The sequence below is a fragment of the Crocodylus porosus genome, unplaced genomic scaffold, assembly GCF_001723895.1.
Source record: "Crocodylus porosus isolate Cpor-Errol unplaced genomic scaffold, CroPor_comp1, whole genome shotgun sequence".
In the NCBI taxonomy this organism is placed as follows: domain Eukaryota; kingdom Metazoa; phylum Chordata; order Crocodylia; family Crocodylidae; genus Crocodylus; species Crocodylus porosus.
The window spans coordinates 51,452,454-51,469,339 of NW_017728931.1; the positions used below are offsets into that span (position 1 = coordinate 51,452,454).

General features: G+C 51.7%; 2 protein-coding genes across 2 annotated transcripts; both read left to right on the forward strand.

The window, feature by feature from the left end:
- Window positions 1-1,236: 1,236 nt before the first annotated feature.
- On the forward strand, window positions 1,237-3,263 carry LOC109316656 (histone H1.0). Its single transcript, XM_019544893.1, has 2 exons — window positions 1,237-2,113; window positions 2,826-3,263. Exon 1 carries the CDS (start codon window positions 1,505-1,507, stop codon window positions 2,066-2,068), a length of 564 nt encoding a protein of 187 aa, XP_019400438.1. The 5' UTR covers window positions 1,237-1,504; the 3' UTR covers window positions 2,069-2,113; window positions 2,826-3,263.
- A 2,551-nt stretch (window positions 3,264-5,814) lies between these two features.
- On the forward strand, window positions 5,815-16,886 carry GCAT (glycine C-acetyltransferase). Its single transcript, XM_019544894.1, has 9 exons — window positions 5,815-6,028; window positions 10,839-10,969; window positions 12,332-12,433; window positions 13,521-13,667; window positions 14,031-14,185; window positions 14,944-15,026; window positions 15,256-15,427; window positions 15,948-16,069; window positions 16,489-16,886. The coding sequence occupies exons 1-9, from the start codon at window positions 5,830-5,832 to the stop codon at window positions 16,638-16,640; spliced, it is 1,263 nt and encodes a 420-aa protein (XP_019400439.1). The 5' UTR covers window positions 5,815-5,829; the 3' UTR covers window positions 16,641-16,886.

The following is a 16,886-nucleotide window of genomic DNA, read 5'->3' on the forward strand; positions in this document are numbered from 1 at the left end:
TGGCTTGGCAATGCATGTCATGCTCATTTGTTTCTTTTACATGACTTGTTTCAACCCAAGTTTCTCCCCACCTTAAAAAAATGCTTTTAGCCCAAGTGCAGGGCACTTCAAAATTTAACCTGCTCCTTTTCCAGCTCCTTCTGCTCCAGTTGGCGTGGTTGTTTGATCTGCTATCCCCTTCTGGTTTCCAGCTTGCCAAGGAAGACTCAGTTGCATGACTATAGATCATTCACTTCTCCAATAAAAGCATGTTTATCCCCCTCTTCCCCCCAAGATACTTGTGTTGCCCTCTCCCCACCTTTTGATTCAACAGGAGGGAAGTTTCTTTCTTTTTACTATCACATGCCTGCTTCTAGCTACTGCTGGGATACATGAGGCACCTGCTGCCCATGGATGTGCTGCATGGAGCATCCTTGCTTCAGTCCCTGCATGTTTAGCACAGCAATGGACCCCCAACGTTCCCTTCCTGCCTGTAACACTCTCACTTCTGCCTGCAGCTGGCTAAAGCACTGTTCTTCCCCTCCTCTCTCAAGCCCAGGGGCTGCAGCTCCCAATCAGCAGGCAAAGAAGTGACCCCCACCACATCATCCATCTAGTCTTAAACCCAACCCCTTCCATCCCCCGCTAATAAACAGCCCGCTGCACTTATGGGGGTGGGAGTGATAATACTGGGGACACGCAATGGGAGGGGCAGCTCTGGAAGCCTCAACGACCCGGGTTTCCATGCTTAAATCTTGCATCTCAGTATGTACACACGCATACACATACATGCGTGCACACCCTCACACCCATGTACATACACACATGTACACACAAACACAGATATGCACACACTTATACGTACACACAAGCATAGACGCATGCACACACATCTATGCATACACGCAGGCTCACACATATCCCCCCCACCCCCCACGGATACACACGCATGCGCAGATACATGAGGCCATGCAGGGCCGGATTAACCCTTTCGTGGTGCTGGGCGGCCCGGGCGGGGAGAAGGGCTCAGCCCCGCGGCGCTCCCAGCCCAGCACAAAGGGAGCCGGACCCGCCTGGGCTGCAGCCGCGACTCCCGGGTCCAGCCTCACACCAACTGAAGCCCCGCGCAAGCCGGGGCTGCAACATGGCAGCAGCGACACGGGACCCCCACCCCAGCGGGACAGGTCTCCGCGCTAGCGGCGCCGCCCACCCCTCCACCCTACCCGGCCGCGCCGGGCCCCGGGACGGCGGTCCGCACCGCGCCGCTAAATACCCGGATGCGGCCGGTGGGAGGAGGCTGAGCGGCCTGGCACAGCGGGCACCTGCTCGCCCACCTCCCTGAGGGGCCTTCCCCGGGGACCCGCCGACACAGAGAGCCCGGTGCCAGGGCAGGAGCCGCGCCTCCTCCGCCAGGCCCGCCAGCAGAGGGGCAGCTGGGACACCCCGAAGCCGAGGCGTGCTGGGCAACAGAGGTGCCAGGCCCTCGGCACCGGGCATTTTGCAGGAGGGGGAAGCCAAAGGGAGGATGACGGAGGACTCGCCCCCGGCCGCCAAGCCCAAGCGGGCCAAGGCGGGCAAGAAACGGACGGAGCACCCCAAGTACTCCGACATGATCGTGGCGGCCATCCAGGCTGAGAAGAGCCGCGCCGGCTCCTCTCGCCAGTCCATCCAGAAGTACATCAAGAGCCACTACAAGGTGGGGGAGAACGCCGACTCCCAGATCAAGTTGGCCATCAAGCGGCTGGTCACCACTGGTGTCCTCAAGCAGACCAAAGGGATCGGCGCGTCCGGGTCTTTCCGCCTGGCCAAGGGTGATGAACCCAAGAAGCCACCAGCCAAGAAGGAAGTCAGGAAGGCTGCAGTGCCCAGGAAAGTCACTAAACCCAAGAAAGCTGCTGCCAGGGCCCCAGCCAGGAAGCCCAAAGCAGCCCCCAAGAAAGCCAAAAAGAAGCCAGCAGCCACTCCAAAGAAAGCCAAGAAGCCAAAGACTGTTAAGCCCAAACCAGTGAAGGCATCAAAGCCAAAGAAGGCAAAGCCATCCAAACCCAAAGCAAAATCCAGCACAAAGAAATCTGCCAAGAAGAAGTGAAGCTTGCATCCTTTTTCCTGAACGCTGTCCTTCACGTCTGCTTTTGTAAATAGTCTCCTTCTTTTATCCTCTTCTTCCTTTTTATTGCAACTTTATAGAGACTGAGCACTTATTTCCCTGAAATAGTTACAACAATTCAGTTGCTTTAAAAAGGCAAGAAAAAAGCCAACCCAGAGAGAGAAACTCTCCACAGTGAGAGTCCCCTTTTAAGTGTTTATTGGTTTGTTTTTATTCTGTTGTAATCTTAGAACTCTCTTCATGTCTCTCCTTTTTGTTTTTAATTTGAATGTATGGAATACTTGTGGGTTTGGGGTTTGGTTTTTGGGTTGTTTTTTTTTAAGCAGGGGGAGTCCATGTTGGGTGGAGAAGAAAGAGGATGGATGTACTAACTTTCCTTCTGCCCGTAGGGATATTTGGCTGTGCAAGGAACTGGCCTGGGTCAGAAGGTCAGGGCAAAGACCCCTTATTGAAAGGGCCTGAGGAACCAGCTTGTTGGCCCCCAGGGGATGAATAGATGTAGCATCAACTAAGTTTCTCTTCACCTGGCTCCAGTGGGTCAGTGTCCCCCCACCTCACCGATGTAGTGACCTGCTATGGGAAGAGAGACAAGCTGGCAGTGGGGAGAGGTGTGGACTTGAGTTGGCATCCAAGCCACCTACTTGGCTCTGTGGGAGGCAGGGGGTTAGGCTTGAAATAGGAATGGGCTGCAAGGTGCGCCACATGGATGGATGTTTTATAATATTTATTTTTTTTAAAGGTGCCTTTTGCAGTCAGGTGCTGCTGATGGCAGTGGAGTGGGGTTTAAAAGGGAAGGCAGATTTCTTGCCCCCCCCCCCTTCAAAAGAAGCAGTGCTGCTTCCACAAGTCTGAGCTGCTGTCCTGATCTACCTGATTTCAAATTCAACAAAACCTCCTGGGCTTCAGAGAAGAGATTAGGAAAACCTCTCCGGGAAGTCCCGGCACTCTCCCAAGTGCCCTGCAGCACCCACCTGGGAACCATGGCTTGGGCATACAACCCCTATGGACTGAACCTCTTGCAAGTGCTTTGTGGAGCTGGAGCTTTGACCTGCTGTGGCTTGAGGCTTGTGCTTTGGGTTTTCTTTTCTTTTTTTGTGGGGGGGGAGTTGAGGGTGAGAGCTGGCAAAGGGAAGTTGGGGGGGGCGTTATGTGGGGGGCAGTGTCGATTACACCAATAAAATTATATGTTTTGGTTAATTTTATTATAAGGTTATTTTATTTATATAATATATGAGAGAAAGAGAGATCCCTAGCTAGGGTGGGTTTGCTGTTTTAAAGCTAAGTGGGGTGGAGGGTGGAAAGGGAGATCCCCTAGGATTGGCACCTGCTTGTCCATTTCATTTCCAAGTGTCATATGTCCAGGGAGGAATTTGCTTGTCTTTGTAATTTTAAAAGTTTAAAAATAAAACTTCTGAGCCAGGGCAGCCCCCAAAAGCTGGAGTTTCCCGAGTCCTGCCCTGTAGCCTTTCGGATCCTCCATGTTAAAAAAAAAAAAAATACACTACTGGGGGGACTAGAGGTTGGGGGGAGGTGGAAGTAGCTGGGGGAAAGGGATATGCATTAATAGGTGCCCAGGCAGGAGCAACTGGCTGGGTGAGATAAGGAGCTGGGGTATTGCGGGGCGGGGGTGGCTTCTATTCTGCCCTGTTAAAACACGGGTGGCTGCTGGGGTGCGGGAGCCTGATAACGGGGAGCTGATGTGGCACCGGATCGCAGAGCGAGGCTGGGGTGGGCGCTGCTGGAAGCGCGTGTGTGCACGCTGCCCGGGTAGGGGGGCGGCTGCCGGAGAGGAAAGCTGACACCGAGTCATGCTGCTGCGGCTGCCTGCAACCCGAGGAGCCGCTCGGCTTGGCTGGGAGCCGCGGGCGGATCCGCTCCAGCAGCGAGCGCAGCGCCCGGGGCCCGTTGCTCCCTACTGCCCGGGGGCGGGGGGCGATGAGGCTCCCGCACACTACGGCCGCGGGCCCGGCCGGGCGGTGCTACTGCAGCCTTCTTGCTTCAGGCTCGGGGCACTCCCCCAAATGCCAGCTCAGAGCTGCCCCGGGAACCTGCGGAGGCCCTCCTGCTGCCAATGAGGCTGAAGTTGTTGCTTATTCCCAGGTCCTTATATGCAGAACGAATGAAATTCTCTCTCTTTGGGATGTGCAACTCAGCTTTTACTGGGTGAGCGAAATACGGCCCGCGGGCCAGATGTGGCCCACGAGGCCATTCTATCCGGCCTGCGGAGCCCCTGGAAACGTAGAAAATTCGTATTTCTCTGTCCTTGGGTCCTGTAAAAAATGACAGGAACCAAGGGCAGTAGGACCCAGGGGGAGCCCGGCAGGTTCCAACAACAGTGACGCCCGCCCGGCCCCGCCGCCCCAGCCCGGGGCCTCTGGTCTGAGAGCACGTGGCTGCCCCACGCGGGAAGTGGCTGGCGGGGGAGAAGGGTGGGGCGACTCCGGGCAGGGGAGGGGCGTGGCTGGCGGATGCGGCTCCTTCTCAGCCCTGTGGTGGGTGCCCCGTGCCGCAGCTGCTCGCAGCGCGCGTGGGGCTGCCTGTGCCCACTCCGGACAGCCCCGTGCGGGCTGCAGCGCGGGGCACGGGGTGGGCGAGGGGCTGCTTCCCCACTGGCGCTCAGCACCACCTCGTAACCTGGCCCCAGTACCAGGCGGGCAGCGGGGCCGGGTTACAAGCTGGGGCAGAGCGGCCCCTCCCTCACCCGCCGCGTGGGCAGTGCCCCGCGCTGCAGCTGCTCGCAGCCCGCCTGGGCCTGCCTGTGCCTGCCTGTGCCTGCTCTGGACAGCCCCACCTGGGCTGCGAGCGGCTGGAGCAGGGAGCACCGGCCATGGGGTGGGCTAGGGGTGCTTTTCCCTGCCTTCAGCACCAGCTTCTTCCCTGCCACCAAGCAGGGAGTCGGGGCTGTCGCTGCCCCCTGCCTGTACCGCAGGGCTGGGGGGCACTTGGAGTGAGTGGGCGGGGTCAGTGCCAGCAGGGCCCAGAGCAGGTGGCAGGAGCGCGGGGTCCCAGCCTCTCCCTGCTGGTACAGTTCAGTCCGGCTTCACAGACCCCTGCCAGCCTGCGCTTTGGGCCCACCGGTGCTGGCCCTGGGCCATTGGTCCCAAGATGCTGACCAGGGGGCGAGGCACCTGTCAAGGGCAGGGGCTACCCATGCGGCCCTCGACAGCCTGCCAAAACTGGGTAAGCGGCCCTCTGCCCAAAATAATTGCCGCCCCGGTCTAGATTCGCTTTGAAAAAAGAATCTGAGGATAAACAACCAACTTCAGCCTCATCTGCCGCAAAATGCCCAGCAGGGCACATGTCCACCTGGCTCTTGCCAATTACGTGCAGACCTTTCTGGCCCCCAAGGGTGCTAATAGTGCGCAGCACCCTTCAAAAGCATCTCGCGGCACCCTGCGGTATCCCCCAGCCCGGGAGCCCCATGGATGTGGCTGAGGGCTCAGCTCTGCTGTGCCTGCCTCTGGCCTGCAGCAGACTCCACTGGCCCAGCCCCTGGCTCGCTGCCCCGGCCTCCCTCGGGGCTGCCCGGCTGCACTGGTCCCCTCCTGCACGCCCAGCAATCAGCCCGCGCCCCGCTGCACCGACCACCCCTCTCCTAACCCGCGCTATTTCTGCCCCTTTAAATGAAAGCCGCTTCCGATTGGCACAGCCTCAAGAGCCTTGCGACTGTGATTGGCTGGCGCGGGCTACACCTCCGGCTCACGTGTCGGCCCCGCAGCGGCGCGCTGCGTCTGCTCGGAGCAATGTGGTGCTCTCGGCTGCTGAGAGCCTGCTCGGCTCCGGCGCCATGCAGCCTCCTGCGGCCGCACAGCGCCCTGGCCCACATGACCCGCATCCTGGAGGGGGAACTGGAGAGCATCCGCGGGGCAGGCACCTGGAAGAGCGAGAGGGTCATCACGTCCCCGCAGGGGCCCCACATCCACGTGGAAGGCAGCCGAGGAGGTGCGTGCTGGCAGCTGTTGCATCAGAGACGGCTTTGCTCAGGGAACTTCCCGCAGTGGCGAGATGCCCAGGGCGGGTGGCAACACCGGATCAGCGGGAGGATACGGTCCAGGCAGGTTGGAGGGGGGATTGAAGCCCTGTAGTGGATGAAATCCATCTCGCATAAGAGATGTACATGGCTCAAAAGAGCCTCGCTCCCAGTCTCTGGATTCTGCAGACATCTGTGAGAGAGAGGGAAACACCCCTGGGCATGCCAGATCTGAAGAGCGAGCTGCCCACACGGATGTACAGTTAAAGACTTGAACCAGACTTGTGTTGGGGTGGATGGTAGTCTCCTGTAGAGTTTAGACTGTGGGTTAGACAGAGATGATCCTGCCACAGGCAGAGGGCTGAACTAGATGGCCTCTGCACGCCCCTTCCAGCCCTGCCTCTATGATTTGACTTCAAGTTGCAGCAAGTTTAGGTTAGATATTAGGAAAAGCATTCTCACTAGGAGCGGGGTGAAGCACTGGAACAGGCTACCCAGAGAGGTAGTGCAGTCTCTATCCTTGGAGGTTTTTAAGGCCTGGCTCAACAAAGCCCTGGATGGACTAAGATAGTTGGGGCTGGTCCTGCTTTGAGCAGGGGGTTGGGCTAGATGACCTCATGAGGTCCCTTCCAGCCCTCATTTTCTATGATTCTAACAGCTGTTGTGTATACTGAAAAAAAACCTTGGAACAGAGCTCACAATGCTACTTCAGGAAACAGGCTTCCTCTCTTTAAACCACCATGTTTTCACAGTAAGAGGGGAACTGAGATTTCCCCATGACCCATAAGCTTCAGTACCAGTGTTTACACACGTGAAGAGATTACCGAACCACAGTTCATTTAACCTTTGATGGGTGGGGAGGGAAGAGTTAAGGAAGGCTTCAAACTGCTGCAATAATTAAAATAATACCTCAAGAACTCTAAACCAAAGAAGGCCTGGGGTCTAATTTAATGACACTCTTTGCACTTTTGTTAGTGTTTTGTCTGAACCAGTGGTTGGCAAGCTTGAAAACCTGGGGTGGCTTGAAATCAAGGATGCCTTGGGGTGCCACACAATGTTAGCACTGTTAGATGCGCACATGTGATTCACAAGGTAAACCCAGAGATTTCAAATAGGAATCCACAGCGTTAAAAACATTCTGACCTGTTGTGGTCTTTGAGTTCTTTGCAACAGAAGAATTTCTCTTATTTTTGTATAGTAAAAAAAAACAAGTGAAAACTAAGAGCTGGCATTTTCCAAGGGGTTGGTTGAGTCTGAAAAGGTTGAGAACAACTGGTCTAAGCAATTCAATTAAGACTAGTCTGCTTCATGTTTTGTTTCTATCTAGTTTCTTTTTCAGGGTCTGTACAAGCACAATGCAGCCAGGTTAAAGTTGCCAGTACTCTATTTTTCTATTTTTTTTTTTTTTAAGTTTCTACTACTGAAGGAAAACAAAAATCATTTCTGCAGGCCTCCGGCCTCGTTTGTTCTTTGTTTGCTTACGAAAGAAAGACATCTACTTCTGGGCCAAAATGTATATTCTTCTGTCCCTTTAACAGCCCCGTAACAGGGGAGCACTGTTGGCACTTGATGATGTTAAAGCAAAGTAAACTTAAACTAGTTCAAAATACTACTTCCTACCATGCAGAGCAGAGCTCATGGAATCCCTGTTATGGAATTACAAAATCCAGTACTGTAGGTGCCTTATAAAAGACAAATAATTTTTCTGCCCAATACAACGTTTGTAGTTATCAAGAAACAAGATTTGTGTGATAATATTTTGAACCAACTATATAGTAGGAAGACATGTTGGACAAGTTGTAGGGCATCAAATGTCCTTCTCCAGCCCCGGGAAGGAAGCAGATGCAGCTAAATCCCTGCTCCAGTAAAACGTATTGCCAAACAAATCTTGTTTCTTGCATATTTCTTGAACCATCATAGTTATGATTTAGGAAATACAAGGCTGCTATGAAACTACTGCATTTGTAGTCATATTGGATAAAAATCTAAAATCTGGTAAACAACTCATGCTTAAACAAGTAGTCACTGTAAAGATTAGAAAGGAATTTGTTCTTTCATTTTGAAATTTATTTTTGCTGACAATGTAAAGCAGTGGGATTATTTCTGAGCACTGGAGTGGGACTAAGATGAGTTCCCGGCTCTTGTGCAGGCCTCTGCAAGTCACTTACTTTCACCATGCCTTACCATTTCATCTGTAAAATGAGAATAATAATACCATATTGTTCAAATTATAAGTTGATCCTGTATATAGGTGAATCTCTCATTTTCAGGTTCAATTTTAGGGAAAATAGCTTTTCTCCCTGAATTCATGTCAATAACTACAGTTAAAAACTTTGAACTGCTCTTACTCATACAGAATCTTGCTGGAGAATATAATATCCAAGGGAAGCACTCCAATAGCTAAATGTATTAAAACGGTCAAATAAAAACTGCACCAAAAAGATTCTGATCTGTGTTGCATGCACAATAATATAGGTATACAAGTCAAGGCTGGCAGGGGCTGATTATGGGTAGACCCAGCATGTAAGTGGAGTCAGGTAGTGGGGGTTAGGTGCATTTTGGGGTGGGTGTGGAGAAGAGAGGCTTATCAGAACAGTACTGTACTTTATTTTCCCCCAACCTTTTCTCTTGCTATATTTTTATTCCAGGGTCCATCTCAATGAAGCCTCAATCACTTCTGGGTCCACTAGTCGTTTGCTGTATTGTACACTTTTACTGTTCTTTGTTATGCATACAAACTAACCTTATGTACAGTATGAGTAGAAACCGTATTTTTGGATCAAATCCAATGAGCAAACACAGAACGTCTTATCCTTTGAATATAAATTTCCTAATTGTATGTCCTTGTGTGCCAGCTACTTTCTTCCTCGAGTTGCTTAACTATATCACTCTGTGCCTATCTACATTTATATTAAAAGAAACAACACTTAACCCACACCTTTCTAGAGAGAGCTCTTGACTTCATATTCAGATCTTGCTTTCCCAGAGAAACATCTGTCTGCAGTAGTATAGGTAGGCCATGATACTACCATGCAAAAGAAAAATAAACAGACTGACTTCAGGAATCTGATTTCCATTTGCTCCCTGACATGATTCAAACCACTGATCGATTGCAGCTCATTTTCCACCAACACAGTGGCTTTTGGAGTGCAGGCCGCCAAATCTATGCTAGGCCCTGCCAACACTGATCTTCAAAAAGAACTAAGGAAGTCATGCTGAAAATGTGGGTCTTGCTATTCTGTTTTTTTATCATGTTTCCTGACTTTGCAAATGCTGATACTTTAATAGAGGGCTGTTGAACCTATAAATGGCTGGGGGCTGCACTTGTGGGGGTCATGGGTCTATGCACTGCATGCCACATGGATGCCCACCCTCCTGTTGCACTGCATGCTTACACCCCACCCCACTGCAGCATGCGCCTGTGTAGATCTCCTTCTGTGACCAGTGTAACATCCCCGTGGGGATGCTTCCCTCTGCCTCCATTTGCTGCAGTACATGCCTGCATGGACACTCCCCTCCCTCATTCTGAGCATCCCACTCTGTGCTGTGCTGCACCACACCATCCCCTGGAGCCGGTGCAGAATACAGAGGAGGGGGGAGCCCTGGGACTCTGGCTACCCTTTCAGCCAGTGACAGGGGGAGTTGAAGCCAAGTGAGAACCCCTTGGAGGTTGCATGCAGCCCGTAGACTGCCTGTTGGGCAGCTTTGCTTTAATCTAAGCATATTGGTAGTGTCATTGAGTCCAAAAGGACTACTCGAGTAAGACTGAGCATGTACATAAGTGTTTTCAGCATCAAGGGCCACAGTTGAGCAAGTCAGTGTGATCAAGACCAATGTTTGGTAGTTCTCTAGTTCAGTAAACCTTTGTTGTAGCATGCTAAGCACAGAAAATGGTTTAGAAATAAATGGTTTTACCCTGTCAACAATGACCAGCTATAATTATGGGTTGTCTAAGTTCTTCAAAGCAAAAATAGTTTTAACACTGTGAACACAGTACCTGGTATAATAGGACCTGTTCCTGGTTGGCTTAGAACAGGGGTTTTCAACCTTTTTGGGTATTGTACCCCCGGCGGCCGGTCAACAAGCCAGGAGTCCCCCAGCAGCCAGACAAGGGGATCGGGGGGGTCACCTCAGCAGCCAACTGGGGAGGAAGTGCTGAGTACCCCCAGGGGTATGCATACCCCTGGTTGAAAATCCGGCTTAGAATTAATGTAATATGCACATTAATGAAAGGCAATTATTAATATTGATTATCCATTCCTAACCCATTGTGGATGGGACCTCACTCACCTTCCTTTGAGGCCTGGAGGGGGTGATAACTGTCATGATATCTTCTGAGATTGGTTCCTTATGCCAACACAGTAGGAGAGAAACCAGGTTTCAAATTTTCATCAGAAAACAAACTCACTGTTTTAGCACAATTATCACATCTTTCAATTAAAAACAATACCTGCATGGCCTGCTGTTAGGGTATTTCAGTTGACTTCTTTTGCTTTATCAAACAGTGGCTGCTGCTGGGGGCAGGATACAATAACTGGACCAGTGGTCTGATCTGGGGTTACTGTGTTTATACCCCAGTGAGGGGAGAAGCTGAGGAATGTGCCTAAGCTATTGTGGTGATGGTTGCATTTGAAGCCATGGGACTTATGTACTTCTGCCCTACAATAAACCCCTGGGGACTTACTGTAAATGTAGCAGAGGAGTTGTCTGATATTTGCTTTATTGTCAGACTGTGTCTGGGGATGTGTTGCTCACTGCTGCCTGTCTACTTCTTCCTTGCAGGAATCCTGAATTTCTGTGCCAATAACTACCTGGGCCTATCCAGCCATCCTGAGGTGATCCGTTCTGGACATGAGGCCCTAGAGAAGTTTGGAGCTGGCCTCAGCTCTGTCCGTTTCATCTGTGGCACTCAGGTATGGGCAAGACCTGGGACCTGGGCCAGGTATGGTCATTGCCTTACCCTCAGGCTAAAACGCAGTCAGCCTTTGTACACCTGCCACAGAGCAATGCTGCTCCCAGGTGAAAGCAAAGACCTGTTGCTCATTTCCATAGTTAGGCTGGTCTGCCCAGGAACCAGTCCTGCCTGGCTGGCTTTTCTGTCCTGGGAGTCTCTCTTTCTCTCCTCTTGCTACCCTTTTCCATTTCTCCTCCTCTCTGATCCATCTCCCCTAGCCCTCTTCTTGCTGAAACTGAACCCACCTTTCTTTCTTTCCTGTTTATCAGTTTAGCACTAACAGTGGGACCCAATTTAGCCTTGCCACTCATCCGGCTTTCTTGATCTAGCATTCTCCATGCATTCAACCAAGACTTCTTGACTGTTGTTTATGATGTTTGGGATTCCAAGGTAGTCTTCCATCCAAGTGGCAGGAAGGCCCAGAAATGCTTAGCTTCCAAGATCAGATTAAATCATGTGCATATAGTTCATCATAGTTACCTCTGCACTGCCCTTGTTCCCATTTTCTCATAAATGACTAAGCTGCTGCTTCTCCCCAGGGTCTTAATCCACACACACACACACTGCTTGCCAATCCCAGAGCTGCCACAGAAAAGAAGCCTTCAGCTTTGCCTCAGTAGTCCCCTGTAGCAATCTACAGGCATCCCCAGCGTGGATTACTTCCTGGCCACACATCCCTGTATGTGATCCACCTTCTCTGAGGTTCCTTATGTGCTCCCCCATCTCTATCATGTGTCTACATGGACACCTCATATATGTTTATTGCCACACATGGCCATGCAGAAATGTCTCCTAAGCACGCTGGCTATTTAAAGGTTTGAAAACAAACTTTTCCATTTTAAGTAAAGCCACTAAACCCCCAAGGGACTTAGAAAGAAATTCTGAATTGACAAAAAAAAGCCAACATTTTCCCAGAAAATAAACTTTTCAAGGGACAGAACCACCATAATGGGAATAACGGGAGGTAGCTTATTGAAGCGATTCCAGTGTGTGTGGGCTGGGGCTCTGGCTGCTTTGTGTAGCACATCTTGGCAAACAGAAAGCCACTCCAAACAAGTTACTTGTTTGTGTCTCATCGCTACAATCATGAGTTTGGGGGAGCAAAAATGTTAAGTGTGTTTAAGTGCCGTTAGTGAAAGTATTGTTAATACAGGTGATTTGGGGGCTTAGGGAAAGGGGAAGGGAAGATATTTCTTTCTTTTACTTCTGGGGAGAAAATACCCAATCCATACAGACTGTAAATGCTGGAAAGCAGAAGCTGTCACTGTACCATGAGTGATGTTACAAGCCTCTGGCTCTCTATCTGGTCTGTCTTCTCTAGAGTATACACAAGAGCCTGGAGGAGAAGATCTCCCATTTCCACCAGAGAGAGGATGCCATCCTTTATGCCAGCTGCTTCGATGCCAACGCTGGTATCTTTGAGGTTCATAGTCCTTGAATTGTACTTTGTGTATTGGGAAATGAGGGGGTGGGAAGGGCCATGTAATTGAAAAGTCACCCTTCCAAAGCAGCTGCTTCACCTCAAGCCTGATTGAAGGTGAGGAGAGGGATGAGGTAAAAGATACGAGGCCCAGGGCTCTGTGTGCCAGTGGAGGTTGGGGCTGAGTGCGTCACAGGTGGCACTCTCAGATGAAGAAGGCCAGTAGATGCCATGGAGCTGTCTGGTCAGCTTTCATATCCCCTTTCCAAACAGAGTTATCCTCACAACTAGCCCTTGCTTTTGTGTGGGCCTCTTCAGCAGAACCTGCTGAGCTGTATCTCCAGTGGGACCAACCATCCTCAGCTACTTTCTGCCAGCCCCTACCTGAAGCTCTAGTGATCCCCTTGTTTTGTGAGAATTCAGAATAGGTAAGGTTCCTCAGGACTACAGATCTGACTGTAGTGACTGAGCCCTCTGCTGTGGAAGCAATTCTGCTGTCAGAGGGAGTTTTTTTCTGTCTCAGAGCCAGGTCAGCTCCCCAAATGGCAGAAACTCTTGTTGGTAGAACTTTGTAACACAGGCAAGGCCTACAAAGGAAAGGAGGAGGCTCATGCATAGTGTGTGGGGGCTTGCCAAGGCCTGTAGGTGGGGCTAGGCAGCCTCTCATGGGAGCACAATGACAGTGAGGACCCCCAAGAAGATGGGGTCAGGGAAATGGGGTTCAGCCTAAGTCTGGCCCTGATGGAAGAGGTCACATCCTGGTGGGGTAGAGACATAGTTTGTAGAATGAATGGACAGCAGGGCCACTGATAGAAATGACAACACCACAAATACAGGGTGAGAGGGAGGCCAGGGAGAGGAAATAGAAACCTCAGTGTGGAAGTGAGATAAGGAGAGGCCCACTGCCCTGACATGTGGCTATCAGCAGGGACTGGATGCAGTCCAGGATGCAGAGAGTTCTTTTGACTGGGTGGTGAGAGGCAGAATCATCTGGTGTGGTGACACCTACCTGCATGGCTTTTAGTCCACGTACTTATCAAGGATGTTTCCAGTGTTGTCCACTCCAACCCCCTTGTTTTGGCATCCACAGGCACTGCTGACCCCAGAAGATGCTGTGCTCTCAGATGAGCTGAATCATGCCTCCATCATTGATGGGATCCGCCTGTGTAAGGCCAATAAATACCGCTACAAACACATGGACATGCAGGACCTGGAGGCCAAGTTGCAGGATGCACAGGTACGGAGATGTGCTATGCTGAGAGTGCAGTCAGGCTGTGACTTGGGACGGGTTAGGAGCAATAGACCCCTCTCCCTGAAGATGACATGGCCTTTACCTCCTGGCGGCCAGCACTTGAAGCAGCACTGCCAGCCTCTGGAGAGAATCCTGTGCATGGCTGGAGGGTGGCTGGTCAGAATATGAGTTCAAAGGCACAATGGAGGGAAAATAGTTGGAGGTGAAGGAGAAATACCTATTTTCAGTGAGAAGAAGGCTGAGGATTACCCCTTGTTGGTACTTCCATCCTCCTCCTCTCTCCAAACCCAACTGCTCAGAGTGTGTCTTTATCCACAATCTCTTCCAACCTGCTACACTCTTCCCTAGAAACATCGCCTGCGACTCATAGCCACTGATGGTGCCTTTTCTATGGATGGTGACATTGCCCCCTTGAAAGAGATCTGCCAGCTGGCCCAGAAATATCAGGCCCTCGTCTTCATTGACGAATGCCATGCTACTGGCTTCCTGGGGCCCAGTGGACGGTAAGAAATGACTCCTTCTTAGCACCACATCTCAACTTCCAAAGCCACACCATGTACAGATTTGAACAATGCTCTCTTTTGAGGGAGGGTGTTTGGAGTCACGTGTCTTTGAAAGGAGCCCCACCTTGTACCTAACACTCACTTTCTATGCAGTAGCGATGGCCCCTTCTTCTTCCAAGTGGCTGTGCACATGCATGCTTCCTGTGAGGCATGTGTCAGCCCAGGGTAGTTGAGTGGAGACTCTTGTTAGCAGTGCTGTAGAAGGGCCCATGACTCTGGTTTATCAAGTGGAAGCACCTTGCCATGGGTGGAGGGTTTTAGTAATTCCTTTCTCCAGAGCAGCCTTTTGTTGGCCTTCCACCACTTGAAGAGGAGAGGTTGTTTTCAAACCTTTAAAGCTAGCTGGTTGCCATCTTCTGGCATGTTCTCTGCTGCTTTAGACTGACCCTGGCCTGGGCACTATCCTCTGCTCCTGTGGTCTTGCACATCAGATTGCCATGACCTGCACTCACTGCCAGCATCACTTCTTGGAGTACCATTGTTTCCAGCATGAAGCTTTCCATGCAGAAGTGAATGGATGGCAGTGACCATGAAGTGAAACTTGCACTGGGTGCATTTCTTCTTCACTAGCTCTGGGGAGTAGCACCTGCAGCTTGTTGGAAAGAAAGTGGCACCGTGTGGGTACTGAGCTACAGCTGCCTTTACAGAAACATCCAGCACTGAACAAGCTCTGACAGGGTGATGGTCTCTCATTGCAGGGGTACTGATGAGCTCCTGGGGGTGATGGACCAAGTAACCATCGTCAACTCAACACTGGGCAAGGCACTTGGAGGAGCAGCAGGTGCAGATGTTCCCCTTTCCAGAGTCTTCGGCTTAGACATGGCCCCGTAGCCAAGAGCTCCCATAATCCCTGCCAGTTTGCCCCCTCCCTCTAAACCAAGATAACTGCTGGATCTTGGTGTTTTCCAATCCCTCTGTGTTAATGGGGTGGCCTTCCCCATGGGTCCTGCTTGAGAATTCCCTCCCATTCTTCCAGTGACCATCTGTTTTCCTCTCTCCTCCCTCCTCAGGTGGGTACACCACTGGTCCCAAGGCCCTTATCGACCTGCTCCGCCAGCGTTCCCGCCCATACCTTTTCTCCAACAGCCTGCCTCCTGCTGTTGTGGGTTGTGCCTCCAAGGCTCTGGACCTGCTTATGGAGAGCAATGCTATTGCACAGTCTGTGGCAGCCAAGACCAAACGGTGAGGGATGGGGTAAGGACTCTTTTCTCACAGAAGACCAGCTAAGCTCCTTTTCTATATGTTTTCCTAGCCTCCCCATCTCGCCCCCTTGCCCAGGAAGCCTGGGCTAGGGAAGCTCCTGGCTTTTGCCCCTGCCTTTGCCTATCTCATCACAGCTGGGGTCCCTGGAGATGGCTCTTATGTCACAAATGGGCAATGATGCCTAGCACTCCAGAACGACCATGTCTACACAAATGCCACAGCTTGGTCTGGGTGTTCCGGGTGCCATAATCGCTCAAGTGGCAGGGAGACCCTGGCCAGAGCGTTTGAGGTGGGCAGAGGATGGGATGCAATCTCTTGGGAACCCTCCCTTCCACACGCACACTGGAGCGAAGGGTGAGGGATGGGCTTTGATCTTGGATGTGGAAGAACGAGGTCCAGCCTGCCCCACCTGGCTGCTGCAGCAATGGGGTGAAATAAGTGGTGGGAAAGGGCCCCCAAGAGCAGGGATGATGTGTTCTCCCTTCCCCACCCCCAACAGATTCCGTAGCAAGATGGCTGCAGCTGGATTCACCATCTCAGGGCAAGATCACCCCATCTGCCCTGTCATGCTGGGAGACGCGCGGCTCGCTTCGGTGATGGCTGATGACATGCTAGAGAGAGGTGAGCCCAGTGGGGCTGGCAGGCACTGAGTGGTGACTGATCCTTTCTTCGCTCCATATCTGCTAACCATGGGCAGCCCTCAGTACTTCCTCAGTGACTTCAGCAATGGGGCAGGTTCTCTCCCCAGCCTGAGTCATTTCTCTGCCCCTCTCTAACCTAACTGCACTCTGCCTTGCTATGGAGTGTTGCCAAAGATGCCCCCCGACCACATTCCCCCTACCATTGCACTGCTCTGGGACTGTGAGGGGAGCAATCTCACACAGATGTCTTTGCTGTTATGGGATGAGTCCGCAATGTGTGGTTTGTGGGGAGGAAGGAAGCTGGAGCTAAAATCTCTCTGACTCCCCTACCCCTACCCTCCTACCCTGTTCATCCCAAGCAGTTTTCAGCCTGGCTCTCCACATGTTTCCTATCCCCAGGCATTTATGTCATCGGCTTCAGCTTCCCCGTGGTCCCCAAAGGGAAGGCACGCATTCGAGTGCAGATCTCAGCTGTCCACAGTGAAGATGACATCGACCGCTGTGTGGATGCCTTTACTGAGGTGGGACACAAACACAGAGCACTGCCCTGAACTGGCAGCTCACGCCTACCACCACCCTGCCCTTCTGGCCCATGGCCAAGGCAGTGCCTGCATTGGGGAAGGATCCATCACCACTGTGGTCCCTGGAAGAGATCAAAATAATAACAAGAAAGAGACCCTGGCCTCTGGGAGGCCTTTGCCACCATAGAGTATACAAGTGATGGCTTAATGGAGTTTCCTTTGTTTAGGCTCTTCAAGTTCTAATGTGCATTAAAGGTTTGGCCAAACTGCATCAGG

What these genes read in the sequence shown, in the direction of transcription:
- GCAT (XM_019544894.1), top strand. Translation starts at nt 5,830, where the DNA reads ATGTGGTGCTCTCGGCTGCTGAGAGCCTGCTCGGCTCCGGCGCCATGC. An exon ending in CGTGGAAGGCAGCCGAGGAG is followed by an intron (nt 6,029 to 10,838) that starts GTGCGTGCTGGC and finishes TCTTCCTTGCAG; the next exon opens with GAATCCTGAATTTCTGTGCC. An exon ending in CCAAGTTGCAGGATGCACAG is followed by an intron (nt 13,668 to 14,030) that starts GTACGGAGATGT and finishes ACTCTTCCCTAG; the next exon opens with AAACATCGCCTGCGACTCAT.
- LOC109316656 (XM_019544893.1), top strand. Translation starts at nt 1,505, where the DNA reads ATGACGGAGGACTCGCCCCCGGCCGCCAAGCCCAAGCGGGCCAAGGCG.